We start from the raw sequence: 17,419 nt of genomic DNA, 5'->3' as shown, positions 1-17,419 counted from the left end.
GGCAGAGCATAAGTGGCGTTTAGGGGTATATTTGGGGATGTCATTTAAAATAGTTTGGTATGTCTAGTTTGCCTTTGCTTTTTATTTCCACACACACATATATTCACTCTAAGTGCTGATAGCATACTCGGCTCTGTACAAAGCCTGTGTGATGAACAGCAGCACCCACTTCAGGTGTTCTTAATGCTTCCCACACAAGGGAACAGCCTGCAATGTTTTCACTTTTAAGCAGACGAGCTGAGTGCAGAAAACACTATTTTCTTATTAGAGCTGTTCAACTGTTCCCATTTTTCATAATGAAATTGTTTGTTCCCCATCATTATTTTATTAGTATAATGCAAACACAGACTGTGGCTGGATTCTGTAATCACCCAGCGTGGGAGCCGATGGGGTGATTTATGCAATTAGAACAGAAGACTTTGTTAGCTCACAGTTAGGTTAGCGTTTCAGGTCTGGCAAGAGAAGTCTAGATTTGTCTGAAATAAAGTGCACAGCCCACAATTTCGCCTTAAAATAATATTAAATGCTTTTAATTATTAGACTGGAAATCCACTTTGGTGACTATTAAATGCATTAAAAGAATCTGCATATGTTTAGCGTGGCACAGAACAACAAGAACAGAGACACTCTAGGATGGTTTATATGTAAATCGAGAATAACAGGACTAAGTTTAAAGGGCTAGTACCCCGTTATGGGTACATTTTTATTTAGTTTTTAAACATCATGTAATTGACTTTCTTAGAAAGCGTGAATCGCCCATGAAAGTAACCGCTTTACCCATGTGTCCTAAGTCGCAGCAAAAGCGGCCACCTAAGACATTCCTCAATGTGCTTCACCTTTACTGCTCCTGTCCACCAAGGCCGCGGCCAGGCAGGGTACGGGCGCGCTGGCGCACCCTGTCGGGCAATTTGTGGCCAGCTAGGTGAGCGTTAGCCTGGGTGCGCAGCCACGACATCACGGAGCTGGTTCGCCCTCATTGGCGGAACCACTCACGTGACGCGCATGTGAGCGGCAAATTCAAATTTGCTTGCTCTGCAAACAGCCAAGCGCCGAGCAGGAGCTTGCTCATGCTGGCCACACACATTGCCTCTGTGTTTCATCGCGGCCAGCGTGAGCGCGCCCGCCCGCTCAGCGCCACCCTGGCTGAGGCCTAAGCCAAGGTGGAGAGGCTTAACATCATGAGAGACACAACTTCAAAGACTTGGATATCCTCAGCACCTCTCCCCTGAATCTCTGCTGTAGGGGTCTGTTTGCTGCACAATTGTTTTCACTTCACCTCAGACGCTCTTAGAAACATCACCCGAGTCACAGCCAAAGGGTGTCAGCCATTTGCTGATGTTAAAGCTGCTCAGTTATTGGTCTTGGGTCAAGTATTTCAGACATATATTGAAGCATTTCCATCTTCACACATTACCTGCTCTCACAGCTCTACCTCCGCACACTTCCACTTACTGCTTTCCCAACTCCCTCACACATTACCTGCTCTCACAGCTCTACCTCCGCACGCTTCCACTTACTGCTTTCCCAACTCCCTCACACATTACCTGCTCTCACAGCTCTACCTCCGCACACTCCCACTTACTGCTTCCCCAACTCCCTCACACATTACCTGCTCTCACAGCTCTACCTCTGCACATTCCCACTTACTGCTTCCCCAACACCAACTCCCTCACACATTACCTGCTCTCACAGCTCTACCTCCGCACACTCCCACTTACTGCTTCCCCAACACCAACTCCCTCACACATTACCTGCTCTCACAGCTCTACCTCCGCACACTCCCACTTACTGCTTCCCCAACTCCCTCACACATTACCTGCTCTCACAGCTCTACCTCCGCACACTCCCACTTACTGCTTCCCCAAAACCAACTCCCTCACACATTACCTGCTCTCACAGCTCTACCTCTGCACACTCCCACTTACTGCTTCCCCAACTCCCTCACACATTACCTGCTCTCACAGCTCTACCTCCACACTCCCACTTACTGCTTCCCCAACACCAACTCCCTCACACATTACCTGCTCTCACAGCGCTACCTCCGCACACTCCCACTTACTGCTTCCCCAACACCAACTCCCTCACACATTACCTGCTCTCACAGCTCTACCTCCGCACACTCCCACTCACTGCTTCCCCAACTCCCTCACACATTACCTGCTCTCACAGCTCTACCTCTGCACACTCCCACTTACTGCTTCCCCAGCACCAACTCCCCCACACATTACCTGCTCTCACAGCTCTACCTCCGCACACTCCCACTTACTGCTTCCCCAACACCAACTTCCTCACACATTACCTGCTCTCACAGCTCTACCTCTGCACACTCCCACTTACTGCTTCCCCAACGCCAACTTCCTCACACATTACCTGCTCTCACAGCTCTACCTCCGCACACTCCCACTTACTGCTTCCCCAACACCAACTTCCTCACACATTACCTGCTCTCACAGCTCTACCTCTGCACACTCCCACTTACTGCTTCCCCAACGCCAACTTCCTCACACATTACCTGCTCTCACAGCTCTACCTCCGCACACTCCCACTTACTGCTTCCCCAACGTCAACTCCCTCACACATTACCTGCTCTCACAGCTCTACCTCCGCACACTCCCACTTACTGCTTCCCCAATGCCAACTCCCTCACACATTACCTGCTCTCACAGCTCTACCTCCGCACACTCCCTTTTACTGCTTCCCCAACACCAACACCTTAAAATAAGCAGATGCTATCCGAACACAGCAACCTTCTTCTCCCCCTGTACCCAATGTTTCCACTTACCCTTCCTAATAGATTGCTAGCTCCTTGGGACAGGGCCCTCTTTACCGACCCTATTGTACTGCACTACGCAATATGTTGGTGTGTTACAAATATCATCATATATTTATATCTTGTGAAAAACTAAAATGGTTTCACATTTCTCCAGCAAAATTGAAGTGAAGCATCAGATACCGGTGTCTGCCTAATAACAAAAAACAGAGAATAAAAGCAAGACCTGTGGCTTTTAGGACTGGCAGTCTTATCACCAAAAGACATTAGATAAATGGTGTATAAACAACCAAAAGCTGAGGTTTACCATGGAAATGTTAGCAATTTTAAAACATTATATCAAAATAATTGTCTATTTAAAAAAAAAGATAATTAGCTCTTTTTAACCTATAAAACATGCAGTTTTTTCCCTTTCATCCTAGGATGGACTGTCCCTTTTAAAGGAATGACCTAGAGTCAGGCTTGCTACAACTCCAGGTTCCACCTGGAGACTTCGGGTTACGGAGAGGTATCTCCAGGCTTCGGGTTACGGAGAGGTATTTCCAGGCTTCGGGTTATGGTGAGGTATCTCCAGGCTTTGGGTTACAGAGAGGAATCTCCAGGCTTTGGGTTACGGAGAGGTATCTCCAGGCTTCGGGTTACGGAGAGGTATCTCCAGGCTTCGGGTTACGGAGAGGTATCTCCAGGCTTCGAGTTACGGAGAGGTATCTCCAGGCTTCGGGTTACGGAGAGGTATCTCCAGGCTTCGGGTTACGGAGAGGTATCTCCAGGCTTCGGGTTACGCAGAGGTATCTCCAGGCTTCGGGTTACGGAGAGGTATCTCCAGGCTTCGGGTTACGGAGAGGTATCTCCAGGCTTCGGGTTACGGAGAGGTATCTCCAGGCTTCGGGTTACGGAGAGGTATCTCTAGGCTTCGGGTTACGGAGAGGTATCTCCAGGCTTCGGGTTGAGATTTTAAATCTCCGGGTTACTGCAGGGCCGGCTGGGATGTTGGGTGCAGGGAAACGTGCGGGACTTTGGCTCTTACCTTCTCCGGTGGCGGCATCTCCCCCTACATGGTCCTGTCAAAATGGCTCTGTAACGTCAAATGGTGTCATGTTACCATAACAACAGGATGTTACGCGACGACGCGGCACCATCATGTCCATTTGACGCCGCGGAGCCATCTTGACGGGACAATGCAGGGGGAGATGCCGCCGCTGGAGAAGGTAAGAGAGTTAAATATATACATAAAAACCTTTAAAAAAAATCTAAATCTCCAGGTTATCATTAAACATAAGGTGGCAATCCTGCCTCGAGTTACCAACTTGCAAGGTGAGAAGGAGAGAGGTTCAGCGAGTAAAGACACTGAGTCTGTAAACCCAGAGTTAGAACCTGGTTCTACAGTGTTAGCTGACTCGAAGTACAAACCAAAGCCACACAGGAGTGGTTGAACAAGAAGAGAATTTATGAAGCCATGTTTCTCTGGCTCGGGAATTCCAGGTAAAGGTGCCTTCCCAGCGAATGAACCTTTACTATGCCAGGGACCGGCAGTGCCAGAGTGCCATCGGCACTTCCGCATCACGATTGCTCCAGAAGCGAATCACTAGGAGCGAGCAAGACCCGGATGCAGGAAAGCAGAAGTGGAGGGAGCTCTGCTTTCCTTTACATTGAGCTGGCCACAGTCAACCGGAACGGCCCCTAAAAAAGGGGTTAAAGTGCCCATCGGGTACCTGGTATGTTATTAGGACATGTTAAAGGTTAAATAGGGGTTTTACTCCGGTAACAGCTGCTGTGCCATTTTAATGCATGATTTATTATCTAAGATTACAGAACGACTGTAAGGCTTTGTCCATAGCGAGCGCTACTTGCCTCGCGCGAGCTTTCCTCTCCGGCGATGTGTGGACTGTAGGTTTTTGGAAAGCGAGCAAGGGGGTGTGCGCGGTCATGACATGGAGGGGCATAAGGAATCATAAGGTGTACTTAGTTTTTCACACATGGCTTCTCCATTTTGGCTTTATTTTTGTTAAATAAATCATGACGCGGTGTATAATATGTCATGTGTTGTTGTTCATCTGAGGTTGTATTTACCTCATTTTAAGACCTGCTAAGGAACAGATGATTGTTATTATGTCCTGATATGTAAAACCATGGAATTCAAAGACAGTGCACTTTCTTTTTCACACCACTGTATATTGTGATTTGGATGGGGTTGCTGCTTCCAATTATTCTCTGATGAGAGATCTTATTGAACAGGGGGCAAATGTGACCATACCTGTAAGAGCGGACGCTGAACTCCCAGGGTCTTCATGGTATCTGCACTGGCCAGTATCTTCAAGGGATCAGACACCTTGGTGGCTCCTTCTATCTCCTTGTTGATCTCTGCCAGGACCTGGTGCAGGAAGATGTTCTTGATGTAGATGGTGAGGAACTCCCGCAGGGGGCACTGCTTGGCCGGCCCAAGCCCCATGGCATGCTCTATCTCTTGAATAAATCTGGGAAGAGAAACAGTAAAACAAAAAAAGGTGGGTCAACGAAAAGACATGGACCATTGTTGGGCTGTAGGTCTACCTCCCATAATATATGGGAGCTGCAGTACCCGGAAAACACTCCACGATGCCACAACGTCTCTATCATTTTACAGATACAGAGCCCATATTTTTTTAGGTTTTGTTGGAAAACAATGTGTTATCCATTCATTTGGTGTCTTGCGGAATAGCAACGCTTAATAAATATGGGCCTGCGTGTAGGGTTGCCAGGTGGCTTCTCCAAAAATAATGGACTCACTATGTCCAGGGAGGAAAGTACCGGACAGATATATGTCCAGTATTACAGTACCCTCTCATTTTTTACTTGGCCGAGAATCCAAATACAGGACAGTCCGGTTCAATACCGAACACCTGGCCACCCTACCTGCATGTCTATTAGTTTGTTAAACTTCGTTATGAAAACCACAACAGAAAATATTGAGATATATACGAAACATACTGCTTATAACTACGGGTTGGATATTGCCCAACACTGAGCTGATGAAAGAATCCTGCAGTTATTCTAACATGATATAAAATAGTTCTTAAAAAGCCCACAATAAAGACTGCTTTTTAAAAAAAAAAACCCTGGAAATACGTTTACAGTAATATTGTTGCAAAAAATTAAAAAGTACCAAAATATTGGGATTTAACCCAATAGAGTACTTCAGTATTAGGGGATACCTTTCATATTTGGACTAACAATTGCTACTATAAGACAAGCTGTAGAGAGCCCTCCTCTCTTCCTCAGGTCCGCGATACTGATTTATAGAGATTTCATGAGCTTAACACAGATGTACAAAAAGACAAACATCTAAGGCAGATGAAGAAATAAACAGACAGGACAATAAGTGGAGGAAAAGGACAGTGAGACAAAGGACCCTACATCCATCAGCAGGGCGCAGGGGGTGGGGATGCAGGGAGGGGAAGGAGGTTAATTGTATAATGCACAGATAGGCAGGAAGTAACATTACGCATAATTATGGTAGTCAGTGAAAATATACCTGCATTAAGTCCTCTTGTTTTAGTGTCATAGTATTATATTGAGTTCAAATGTTTGCCGTTTTGAGTGCTTTTAAACATTGCGTTGAGGGTTTGGATTTTAACACATTTATGGAATGATCTGGCTGTGAGAAGTGGAAGCTGGAGTTAGGGCGGTAACTACATCTGTATGTGGGTTTCTTGTGTACAGATGTGTGTAGGTGGCCATTCTTCAGTGTTACTGCGGTATCTAGAAAGTTTACTGGGTTTGCCAAATAGTCTACTTGGAGCTTAATTAATGGGCGGAATGAATTGAAGGACTCATAAGATTGTTTGAGATTATCTTCGCCCTCTGTCCATATTATAAACAGATCATCAATGTATCTGTAATATTTGTAAGGTTTGTGGAGGCATGTGCTTAGGAACCTCAGAGATAACAGGAAGTGAAAACAGAATCATATGGGGCCATTGAGTCCACGAGCTCCAAACCCAATGTGCCCCTCATTGGCTTATCATACTGGCACATACAGAGTTAATGGATTCCACTAGCGCAAAGTCCCGTTCCCACGTAGTCGGAACTCAACATCATATTCCACAAAATATACACTTAGGAACTAGATACGGGATCACGGGCAACATGAACCAAGTGGTGTTACTTCATAGAACAGGGGAGCACAATCTTTTATTTCCCTGCGCCCCCTGCCGGCTGTCCTACTCTCCGCACGCCCCACTCATTCCCTCCTCCTTACCGTGGTTCCAGGCGTTTGGGCGTCATGACGTTGCGTTGCCATGGCGACGCATCTCCAGATGCCGGCTGAACCACGGTAAGTGAGGTTTACAGAGGCCTTCGCCACTTCCCAGGCACTTAATTTAAGTGCCTTTGGGAAGCGCGCGGGGCCTCTGTAAACCCCGCCGTTAATCTCGCGCCCCCCAGTTTGCGCACCGCTGTCATAGCCGTCTGTGCCAAAATACACCCATACAGCCTATTTGCTTGAATGGGTCATATGTAGTTGGCCAGCGAAGGACAAACTGGGGGGCGCACTCCGCGTGGGGGCGGGGCAGCTGTAGAGGTCCTGAGCTCTCCCCCCAGGCATTTAAATTAAATGATGGGGGACCGCGCGAGGCCTCTACAATACACTAACCTGCCCGCAATGCGTCGTTCTGGTAACCCGGCGTCAAATTACGTCACGGGTTCACGTGACGTCACCATAGCGATGTGACGTCACCATAGCGACGGGTCATGACCCCGCATGTCATTTGACGTCAGGGTTGAGCGGGGGGGGGGGGGGAGAGGGAAAGAGGTCGCCGAGGGCAGCAGGCAGGGGTGCGCACAGAGGAAAAATGTGCGCACCCCTGTACTTGGATGTGCTGGACGGTGTCCTGTGGAGCAGTGCTGCTTAGTAAATAGGGCCCTAAATCAACATTGGCTAAAAGTCTCCAATGTCGTAGATTTGGGCTCAGGCAGCCAAACAGAAGGAGCCGAGCACAGAAATTCCCAAGGAACATTCATCGACCAGCATTTACCGCAGCTGTTAAGAGTGGATTACACCAACTGCCAGGGCTGCCACCTTCTACTGAAGGTCAACCCGGAGACAACATTATTACATTTCGTGTTTACCTTCGGTGGCGGCGGCGTCCTTCCAACATCCTCCTGGCATCTCCCGCTGCAACCCGTCAATATGGCCACGAGGTGTCAAATGGCGCTGCGTTGACATGACGCTAAGTGACTTCATGACGTCAAGCTGCCATGACAATGGGATGGCTTATGACGCTACGTGACATCACTTTGTCATGGCAATGCGTCGCCGCATCACATAACAACAGGTGTCACGTGATGCTGTGACATCACGTAGCATTCCCGTTGACATGGCAACGTGACGCCATTTGACACCGCGCGGCCATATTGACAGGAGTTACTAGCAGGGCGAGATGCCGGGAAGACCCCGCCGAACGCCACCACCCGGAGGTTTACCGGATAAAACCGTAGCCCGGAGATACGTGGCCAAAACACGTAGTCTCTGGGTCAAACCCAGAGTGATGGCAACCCTGCCAAATGCTGAAAATCAGATCCATTCTTTCCAAAGGATGCATTTCTAACCAATAAGCCACTCATTGTGAGAAGATTTCAACCAGGTCCCTTCACTTCAGAAAGGAGATCTCCTAATGTTTGTGAGTAGTTGCTGCATGAACCCTTCCAATGCCCGCAGGAAAGATACAAGATGCACCTGTACATATACGTGCGCCATCTTTAGAGCAAAATGCTGTACTGTGCTATCGTGGGGCATGATCAATAGAAGCCACGTGAACAAGAGAGAAGGGTTTCTTCAGGGGTAAGACAAATTATTATCACCGTTTACTGCAGGGGTGGCCAGCTCCAGTACTCAAGGGCCACCAACAGGCCAGGTATTAAGGATATCCCTGCTTCAGCACAGGTGGCTCAATCAGTGGCTCACTTGTGCTGAAGCAGGGATATCCTTCAAACCTGACCTGTTGGTGGCCCTTGAGGACTGGAATTGGCCACTCTTGGTTTACTGCATTTGTAAAGCACCAACAAATTCCACAGCGTGGTACAAAGGGGTTACACAGATTTGATAATGAAATAAACAGAGGTGCACAAAAATAAAGACAAACAAAAAAATACACAAGATAATGAGGGCCCTGCTCTTGAGAGATTACAATCTAGAGGGGCCTTGTGATCAAGTTACTCTGAGGCCTAAACATCTGTGGCACCTTGCACTATTAGACATGTAGACACGTGGGTACTGAGAGAGTTAAGCACATGTACAGAATGCCTTTGGTTAAACAAACCAAGGAAGAAGTGAGCTGTAAACATTTTACAAGTGGTTACAAGACATCTGGGGTGTGGTGTTATGGGTACTTAAGTTGAATTACACCCCAGATGCTTGCGTGCGCATGCTGCGTTTGGCTTGGGAATCTCTCATCGCCGGTGGCATCCCCACCGTTTGTGCATGAATGCAGAATCCTTCAGTAGACGCACAGCTTCCATTCCTGCTGCCTCAGCGCCCGCGCTCGGCGGAGCTCAACAGCTGCCTTTTATTATCCTGATTTACAAGTTATATCTCCCTAAGGTTCTCTCCTTTCATTCCAACAAAGTTTTGTAGCTGTGTCGGATTTGCTTTCCGGGGATTCTGGGATTTTAATGCCCCCCCTCTTCCCCCCCCCCCCCCCCCCCCAGAAGCATGGATATTACTAGACAAACTGCTATAAACCAGCCAGATAGAAACATTGTCAATCAATCTTATATTATCATGTACATCAGCTGGTAACATTAGATGGATGGGCAGAGACAGACGTGGACAATTAAAATTAGATGATACATTTTAGACAAAATATATATTAAACATACAATTCCTAATATAACGGAGATCAACGAATATATACTGTATGTATAGACATACGTGGACGAGAAGGCAGAAATATACTGTATATATTTAATGGAATGATAATGTACTGTAAGTAAATGGAATTACACTGCAACAAGTATATAAGTACAATATATATATATAAATAAAAAAAACTATATATATATATATATACTAGCTGAGAGACCCGGCGTTGCCCGTGATGTGAACCGTAAATAATTATGTGTTAATGTAGTGTAATAATGTGTACAGAAATTGTAAAATGTCGTGTAAATGTTTTGTAATTTTGTTTGAAAGTGTGTGTGTTGTGTGGGTGAGGGAGTGTTGTGTGTGTGATTTGAGTGTTGTTTGATAGTTGTGTGTATGTGTGCGAGTGTGTTATGGGTGTTGTGTGTGTGTGTGTGTGTGTGTGTGTGTGTAGAGTGTTAGTATCAGAAAGTACACAGACGGCAGAATTTATTTTGTTAAAATATATTTTATTATTTAATGTTTGAGGTGATTTTGTGTTGTGTGTGTGTGTTTAGGGGCAGGTTTTGGTGTGTGGCCGGTTCGTGTTCCAGAGCACTTAATGTGCATTGTGTTGATTTTGGAGTATTTGGGGGGTGTTGGGGGGGGCATCCGTGCGACGGGAGTGTTTGGGGGGGCATCCGTGCGACGGGAGTGTTTGGGGGGGCATCCGAGCGACGGGAGTGTTTGGGGGGGCATCCATGGGACGGGAGTGTTGAGGGGGTGGTGGTGTGTCATCCGTGCGACGGGAGTGTTTGGGGGGGGTGGTGATTTGTCATCCGTGCGACGGGAGTGTTTGGGGGGATGGTGGTGTGTCATCCGTGCGACGGGAGTGTTTGGGGGGATGGTGGGGGGGGCATCCGTGCGATGGGAGTGTTTGGGGGGGTGGTGGGGGGTAATTCGTGCGACGGGAGTGTTTGTGGGGTGGTGGGGGGTCATTCGTGCGACGGGAGTGTTTGTGGGGTGGTGGGGGGTCATTTGTGCGACGGGAGTGTTTGTGGGGTGGTGGGGGGTCATTCGTGCGACGGGAGTGTTTGTGGGGTGGTGGGGGGTCATCCGTGGGCCGGGAGTGTTTGGAGGGTTGGTGGGGGGGTCATCCGTGCGACAGGAGTTTATTGTGTGGTGCGGGCGGTATAGAGGAGGGTTTGGTGTGGATGTATTGTTGGCGCTCCACGTGCGCGCTTGGGATGCGGGCCCTAGTGAGAGAGGGTTTGTGGGGTGTTGTGGTGTCCGTGAGTAATTAGTGGGGGGGCATCCGGGTGATGGGAGTGTTTGGGGGGGGGGGGGCATCCATGTGACGGGAGTGTTTGGGGGGGGCATCCGTGTGACGGGAGTGTTTGGAGGGGGTGGTGGGGCATCTGGGCGACGGGAGTGTTTGGGGGTGTTGGGGGGGGCATCCGTGGGACGGGAGTGTTTGGGGGGGTTGGGGGGGCATCCGTGGGACGGGAGTGTTTGGGGGGGGTGGGGGGGCATCCGGGCGACGGGAGTGTTTGGGAGGGGGGTGTGGGGCGTGCGATGGGAGTTTTTTGGGGGGGTGGGGTGGGGCATCCGTGGGACGGGAGTGTTTGGGGGGGGGGGGGGGAGAGGGGGGCATCCGGGCGACGGGAGTGTTTGGGAGGGGGGGGGGCGTGCGATGGGAGTGTTTTGGGGGGGTGGGGGGCATCCGTGGGACGGGAGTGTTTGTGGGGGGGTGGGGGGGCATCCGGGCAACGGGAGTGTTTGGGGGGGCATCCGTGGGAGGGGAGTGTTTGGGGGGGTTGGGGGGGCATCCGTGCGACGGGAGTGTTTGGGGGTGTTGGGGGGGGGCATCCGTGGGACGGGACTGTTTGGGGAGGGGGTGGGGGGCATCCGGGCGACGGTAGTGTTTGGGGGGGGCATCCGGGCGACGGGAGTTTATTGTGTGGTGCGGGCGGTATAGAGGAGGGTTTGGTGTGGATGTATTGTTGGCGCTCCACGTGCGCGCTTGGGATGAGGGCCCTGAACGGAGGTAGTGAGAGAGGGTTTGTGGGGTGTTGTGGTGTCCGGGAGTAATTTGTGGGGGGGCATCCGTGCGACAGGAGTGTTTGGGGGGTCATCCGGGCGTTGGGAGTGTTTGTGAGGGGGGTGGGGGGTCATCCGTGGGACGGGAGTGTTTGTGGAGGGGTGGAGGGGGGGGGGGCATCCGGGCGACGGGAGTGTTTGGGGGTGTTGGGGGGGGGCATCCGTGGGACTGGGGGGGGCATCCGTGGGACGGGAGTGTTTGGGGCGGTTGGGGGGGGGCATCCGTGGGATGGGACTGTTTGGGGGTGTTGGGGGGGGCATCCGTGGGACGGGACTGTTTGGGGGGGTGGGGGGGCATCCGGGCGACGGTAGTGTTTGGGGGGGCATCCGTGCGACGGGAGTTTATTGTGTGGTGCGGGCGGTATACAGGAGGGTTTGGTGTGGATGTATTGTTGGCGCTCCACGTGCGCGCTTGGGATGAGGGCCCTGAACGGAGGTAGTGAGAGAGGGTTTGTGGGGTGTTGTGGTGTCCGTGAGTAATTTGTGGGGGGGCATCCGTGGGACGGGAGTGTTTGGGGGGGCATCCGGGCGTCGGGAGTGTTTGTGGGGGGGTGGGGGGGTCATCCGTGGGACGGGAGTGTTTGTGGAGGGGTGGGCATCCGGGCAACAGGAGTGTTTGGGGGGGGCATCCGTGCGACGGGAGTTTATTGTGTGGTGCGGGCGGTATAGAGGAGGGTTTGGTGTGGATGTATTGTTGGCGCTCCACGTGCGCACTTGGGATGAGGGCCCTGAACGGAGGTAGTGAGAGAGGGTTTGTGGGGTGTTGAGGTGTCCGTGAGTAATTAGTGGGGGGGCATCCGTGGGACGGGAGGGGCATTTTTGTGACGGAAGTGTTTTGGGGGTTGGGGGGGGCATCCGTGCGACGGGAGTGTTTGGGGGGGTTGGGGGGGGGGGGCATTTGTGGGACGGGAGTGTTTGGGGGGGGGGGGGGAGGCCGGTATCCAGGAGTGTTTGTTGTGTAGATTGAAACACGGATGTGGCAGCAGGGTGAAGGCGAGATGTGTGGTCCCTGGAGGGGTTTTTTGTCGTGCATAAAGCAGACATGTGTGAGGAGGTGTATTAGAATGGAATGAGTGCTATGTCATATAGTGAAGCATTGATGTTGCAGGAGTGTTAAGGTGATGTGTGAGGCCCTACTGGGAGAGGTGTGGCGTGCGTTCGTGGCGTGCATTGGTGGGGGGGTGGTTGTTAACAGGTGGTGTGTTGTTCTTTGATGGTGCGGTGTGTGTAGGTGAGCGTGCGTTGTGTGGAGGTGGGGTGACCGTGCGGTGTTGTGTGAGAGTGGGTAGTGTTGCAGTGGTGAAAAGAATATATATATAGCTAAGTGTCTGTACCTGATTCCGCAGTTGTTTTGGTTGAGATGTGAGAGCTGTGAAGCGTCGTCTCACAGAGCAGTGAGGGTTAGGTGCTGTGAAGCGTTGCAATGAGGGTTAGGTGCTGTGAAGCGTTACCAAATCTCCCAGAGAACTGAGGTTTAGGTGCTGTGACCAAAGGTCAGTGAGGGCTGGGAGAGTGTGGCAGTGGTGTTGGTGTGTTGGGCGCAGGCCAATGAGAGGTGTGCGGGGGCGGGTGTGGGGCCAAGGGAGCAATCTCATTGGCCTGAGGCAGTGGTGTGAGGTGTGCGGGGGCGGGTGGGCCAAGGGAGCAATGTCATTGGCCTGAGGAAGGTCCAATGAGATTGCCGCTAGGGACACGGGGAGTGGCACAGGGAGACACATACAGACCCGGACACATAGGACACTTTCAGAAATATATAGTAGATATATATATATATATATATATATATATATATATATATATATATATGCAAATATATTTGCATATTTGCTTTCCTGTGGAGGGTTTTTGTCACTTTTTTTACTCACCATAACTTAACTCAGTATTATGGTTATATATATATACTAGCTGAGAGACCCGGCGTTGCCCGTGAGTTAAATTTCCTGCTCCCTCCTCTCCCCCCTATTTGTGTGCTCCCCCTCTCCCAGCCCCCAGAGGGAAGGAGGGACAGTGGACAGGAGGGGGGGGGACAGTGGACAGGAGGGGGGGGGACAGTGGACAGGAGGGGGGGGGGATAATTTAACAGTTGAGCAGAGCGCATAGAGATATGCCGGTGCGGAGATATGCTGTTGCGGAGCGCAGATGTGAGTTGCTGTTGCGGGAATAAATAGAAAAAGGGACATATTGTGAAAGTGGCCATTGAATGTAGCGACACTTGTGCATGAGCGTATAGAGAAAGGGAAATTTGAGAGGAGCGCATAGAGATATGCATGTGCGGAGCGCACATGTCAGTTGGTGTTGCGGCCATTTTAGAAAATAATTGGTAAGTGCGTAGGTAAAGCAAGAAATGCACAACGTGGCTGGCGGTGATGATTTAATGAAAATGAATAATATACTTTACACAGGATGGGGAATAAATAGAAAACGGGAATTTGAAAGTGGGCATATTAATATGTAAAGTATGTGTGTGAAACAGGACATATTAAAATGTAAAGTGTGTGTGTGTGTGTGTGTGTGTGTGTGTGTACACAGGGGTGAGAGTGTGAGATGAACTTACCAAGGACTCTGCAGGGCTTCTGTGGGGGTATGCTGTCAGTGCAAGTGTGTGACAGTGAAGTAGGTGTGTGTCAGTGATGTCACTATAAGTTTTGGCCAATGACAGTCGTGTGGGCGGTGTGTGTCACAGTGGGGCGTACCTCTTGGGCAATGACAGTCGGGGTGGCCACGGACCAATCACATTCACCGCAGCTAGTACCAACCTTTGATTTTATATATTAAGATAAAACTGTTTATCCGCCCTGTACCTTGCTGAGCAGATCCTGTTGTTGCCATATACGTAATTATGCCTTCAATTATTTTTCCAAATGGGCTTGATCAGAAAAGGGGCCACAATATATATATATATCAATCACATTTTAAGTTATGGTGGGTGAAAAAGGCAACAAAAATCACTTGTGAGCACATTCACATGTCTTAGGCCTGGGACATAGTAGATAGGGCTGTGCTGAGCCGTGATGAGCAGATGCACTTACCCCCTGCATCTGTCATCAGCGCGGCTTTAGCAGCTGCGTGCGGAGGCTGAGAAATTCTGAGCAGACAGGCAAATTTAAAATTTGCCGCTCAGGGAAGCGGAGGAGCGGTCACGTGAACGCTCACATCCAATGGGAGCGAGGGACTAGCCCCGCCTCCCGCCACGCCTCCGTTCCACCTCCGCCACGCCTTTGCCCCGCCATCACGGTCTCACCTGCCAGGACACAAAAAAGCTCCAGTTTGAGCAGGCGAGGCAGAGCAGGAGCGCTGATCAGCGTGGCCCGAGGCACCATGCCCGAGGCCTTAGGCTGAGTCCCCGCTGGCGCTGAGCGCGCTCATGCTTAGAGCATGAGCGCCGGGTGTCCTGAAACTTGCAGGCGCGCGCAGGGGGGAGGAGGTAGAGGGGGGGGGCGCATTGCGGGCTATCGAGCAAGCGGGAACGTTTAAAAAATGTGTTTAACTGCATTATCTCCAGAATATATCAAAGTCTATCCTCTATCAAGAGCAATCAAACCCCCGATAAATATATGGTATCCTGGGAAAAAGATCTCAACGTCTGTATAGATCTCGATACCTGGAAAGACATCTGGGAAGCTGCCTCCAAAAATTCATTGTGCGTTGTAATAAAAGAGAATATTTACAAGTTAATATTCAGATGGTACATGACTCCTGCCAGACTGCACTCTTTTCTCCCAGCGGTCTCCCCACTGTGCTGGCGTGGTTGTGGTGAAGTGGGGAATATTCTGCATATATTCTGGTCATGTCCCAAAATCCAACAAACATGGACGGAAGTGTTCACCTTAATACACAAGATCCTAGAAATCACTGTCCCACATGACCCAGTATATAAATTGTTAAGCAAGCCAATAGCTAATATTTCCCGGAAAAAAGCTAGAGTACTAGCCCAAATGTTAAATGCTACACGGTGTACAATTGCCAAAAATTGGAAACAACCTGCCCCCCCATCCTTAAATAAAATAAATAACAAAATTTGGCATATACAGTAGTTTATATGGAAAAACTCTCAGCCTATCTGAACAACTCTACCTCGCAATTTTCTGAGATTTGGGCTCCTTGGTTTCGCCTTGCATGTATATCCCCATATATAGATTAGAATATTTTAAACAGAGTGATACATGTGGTAATTTAATTGTTGTGTACAATGCTATATTTTTACAAATGCTACCCCTCCCCCATCTTCCCGACCCCCCCTTTTATCTGTTATATGTTTTGTTAATTATTATTTCGTATGTAAAAAAATGCTCAATAAAAAATTTAAATAAAAAAAAAAAAAATGTGTTTACTAAAGCGCCGAGCGTGTGTGCCCGCGGGAACATATATATATATATATATACATGTAACCGCGCCGAGCTCAGCGCCAGCGGGGACTCAACCTTAGACAGGTCTCATTATCACCTTCCTAGCATACAGTGCTCCCACTGCAGCAAGGGATTCTGGGAAAATACATGCAAATTAGCACACAATGTGTCACCTTTTGCCTGGAATATTCCATTCACATGGAGCCCATTTAAGCTGATGTATCACCGTTCACACAGCTTTTAAACACAGCATGGGACTAGCAAAGCAAGTCAAACCACTCACAGACATGTTTCAACCTTGATGGGTATCATCAGTGTGAGGTTGGTTTATACTTCTTTGCAATATTTCTAGGCTGGGTAGGTTTACCATACATTTTACGTTATGGTGGGTGAAAAAGTCAACACAAAACCTCCACCGTTAGCATATAGCCAATAAAGAATACACACACACATATACACACACACACACACACATCATCCCCCCCCCCCCGACAACCTGGGCCAAAACCCAGTCGCCTCCCCCAAAAATCACTCTACCCCCCCCCCCCTTCCCGACGACACTTACCTGCAGCGGGGTCCTGACAGCGTCTCCCGGCATTCTGCGGTTTTGTCGCCTTTAAAATCATATTTTCCTCCTGCAGCACTATTCAAAATGGCCGGTAATGTCACACAGGGTCCTGTTACCATGGCAACACAGCGTCATGACGCCATGCGGCCATTTTGAATAGTGCTGCAGGAGGAAAAACATGATTTTAAAGATCAAGACGGAGAAGCCGTGGGACACCGCTGCAGGTAGCAGGCGACAGCGGCCACAATGCAGTCGCCCCGGGCGACTATATATCCCTGCCTCAGCCACCTGTGCTGAAGCAGGGATATCCTTAAACCCTGACCTGTTGGTGGCCCTTGAGGACTGGGGTTGGCCACTCCTGCCCTGGTATGTAGTGCTTACAAGCGACTATTCCAAGGACATTTAAATGCACATGGCCAGTAAATGAATGCATCTTACCCTTGCGTGGGAAGATGCGAGATGCTTCACAGCATAGCGAATAAGGGGCCCGAACATCCATTCTCTCACTTACATATTAAACTCCTACATTGGTCTGGTAGACGTCTGTGACACTCGCTTTAGGATTTAGCTATATTTATACACGGTAATATATTTATAGCATAAGAACACTTAGCACTTCACATGAAGAAAAATACCTCTACTAATAATAACTATAACATGAATAAAATGATAATGTAACAGAGTGGCCATCATCATAAACGTCATTTAAAATCCATTCAATCTTTCAGTGTGAATAATGTTAGGTGAGCAGTAAAATATATGTCCTCTCAGAGTTGCTGTTCCGAGGATACAAACTATCCCTCCTCCCAGATCCCCCT

At 49.4% G+C, this 17,419-nt stretch overlaps 1 protein-coding gene across 1 annotated transcript in view; it reads right to left on the bottom strand.

Annotated features, from left to right (window-relative positions):
• The window catches only part of EXOC4 (exocyst complex component 4), a 409,051-nt gene that overhangs the window by 118,595 nt on the left and 273,037 nt on the right, over positions 1–17,419 (bottom strand). Inside the window, exon 11 of the mRNA XM_075599349.1 lies at positions 5,025–5,244. Within this exon, the coding sequence (XP_075455464.1) occupies positions 5,025–5,244 (220 nt within the window). The remainder of the gene's footprint in view (positions 1–5,024; positions 5,245–17,419) is intronic.

This window comes from Ascaphus truei, chromosome 5, assembly GCF_040206685.1.
Source record: "Ascaphus truei isolate aAscTru1 chromosome 5, aAscTru1.hap1, whole genome shotgun sequence".
NCBI classification, from domain to species: Eukaryota; Metazoa; Chordata; class Amphibia; order Anura; family Ascaphidae; genus Ascaphus; species Ascaphus truei.
The sequence above is the reverse complement of the archived record's forward strand: the minus strand, read 5'-3'. Positions and strand labels throughout refer to the sequence as shown.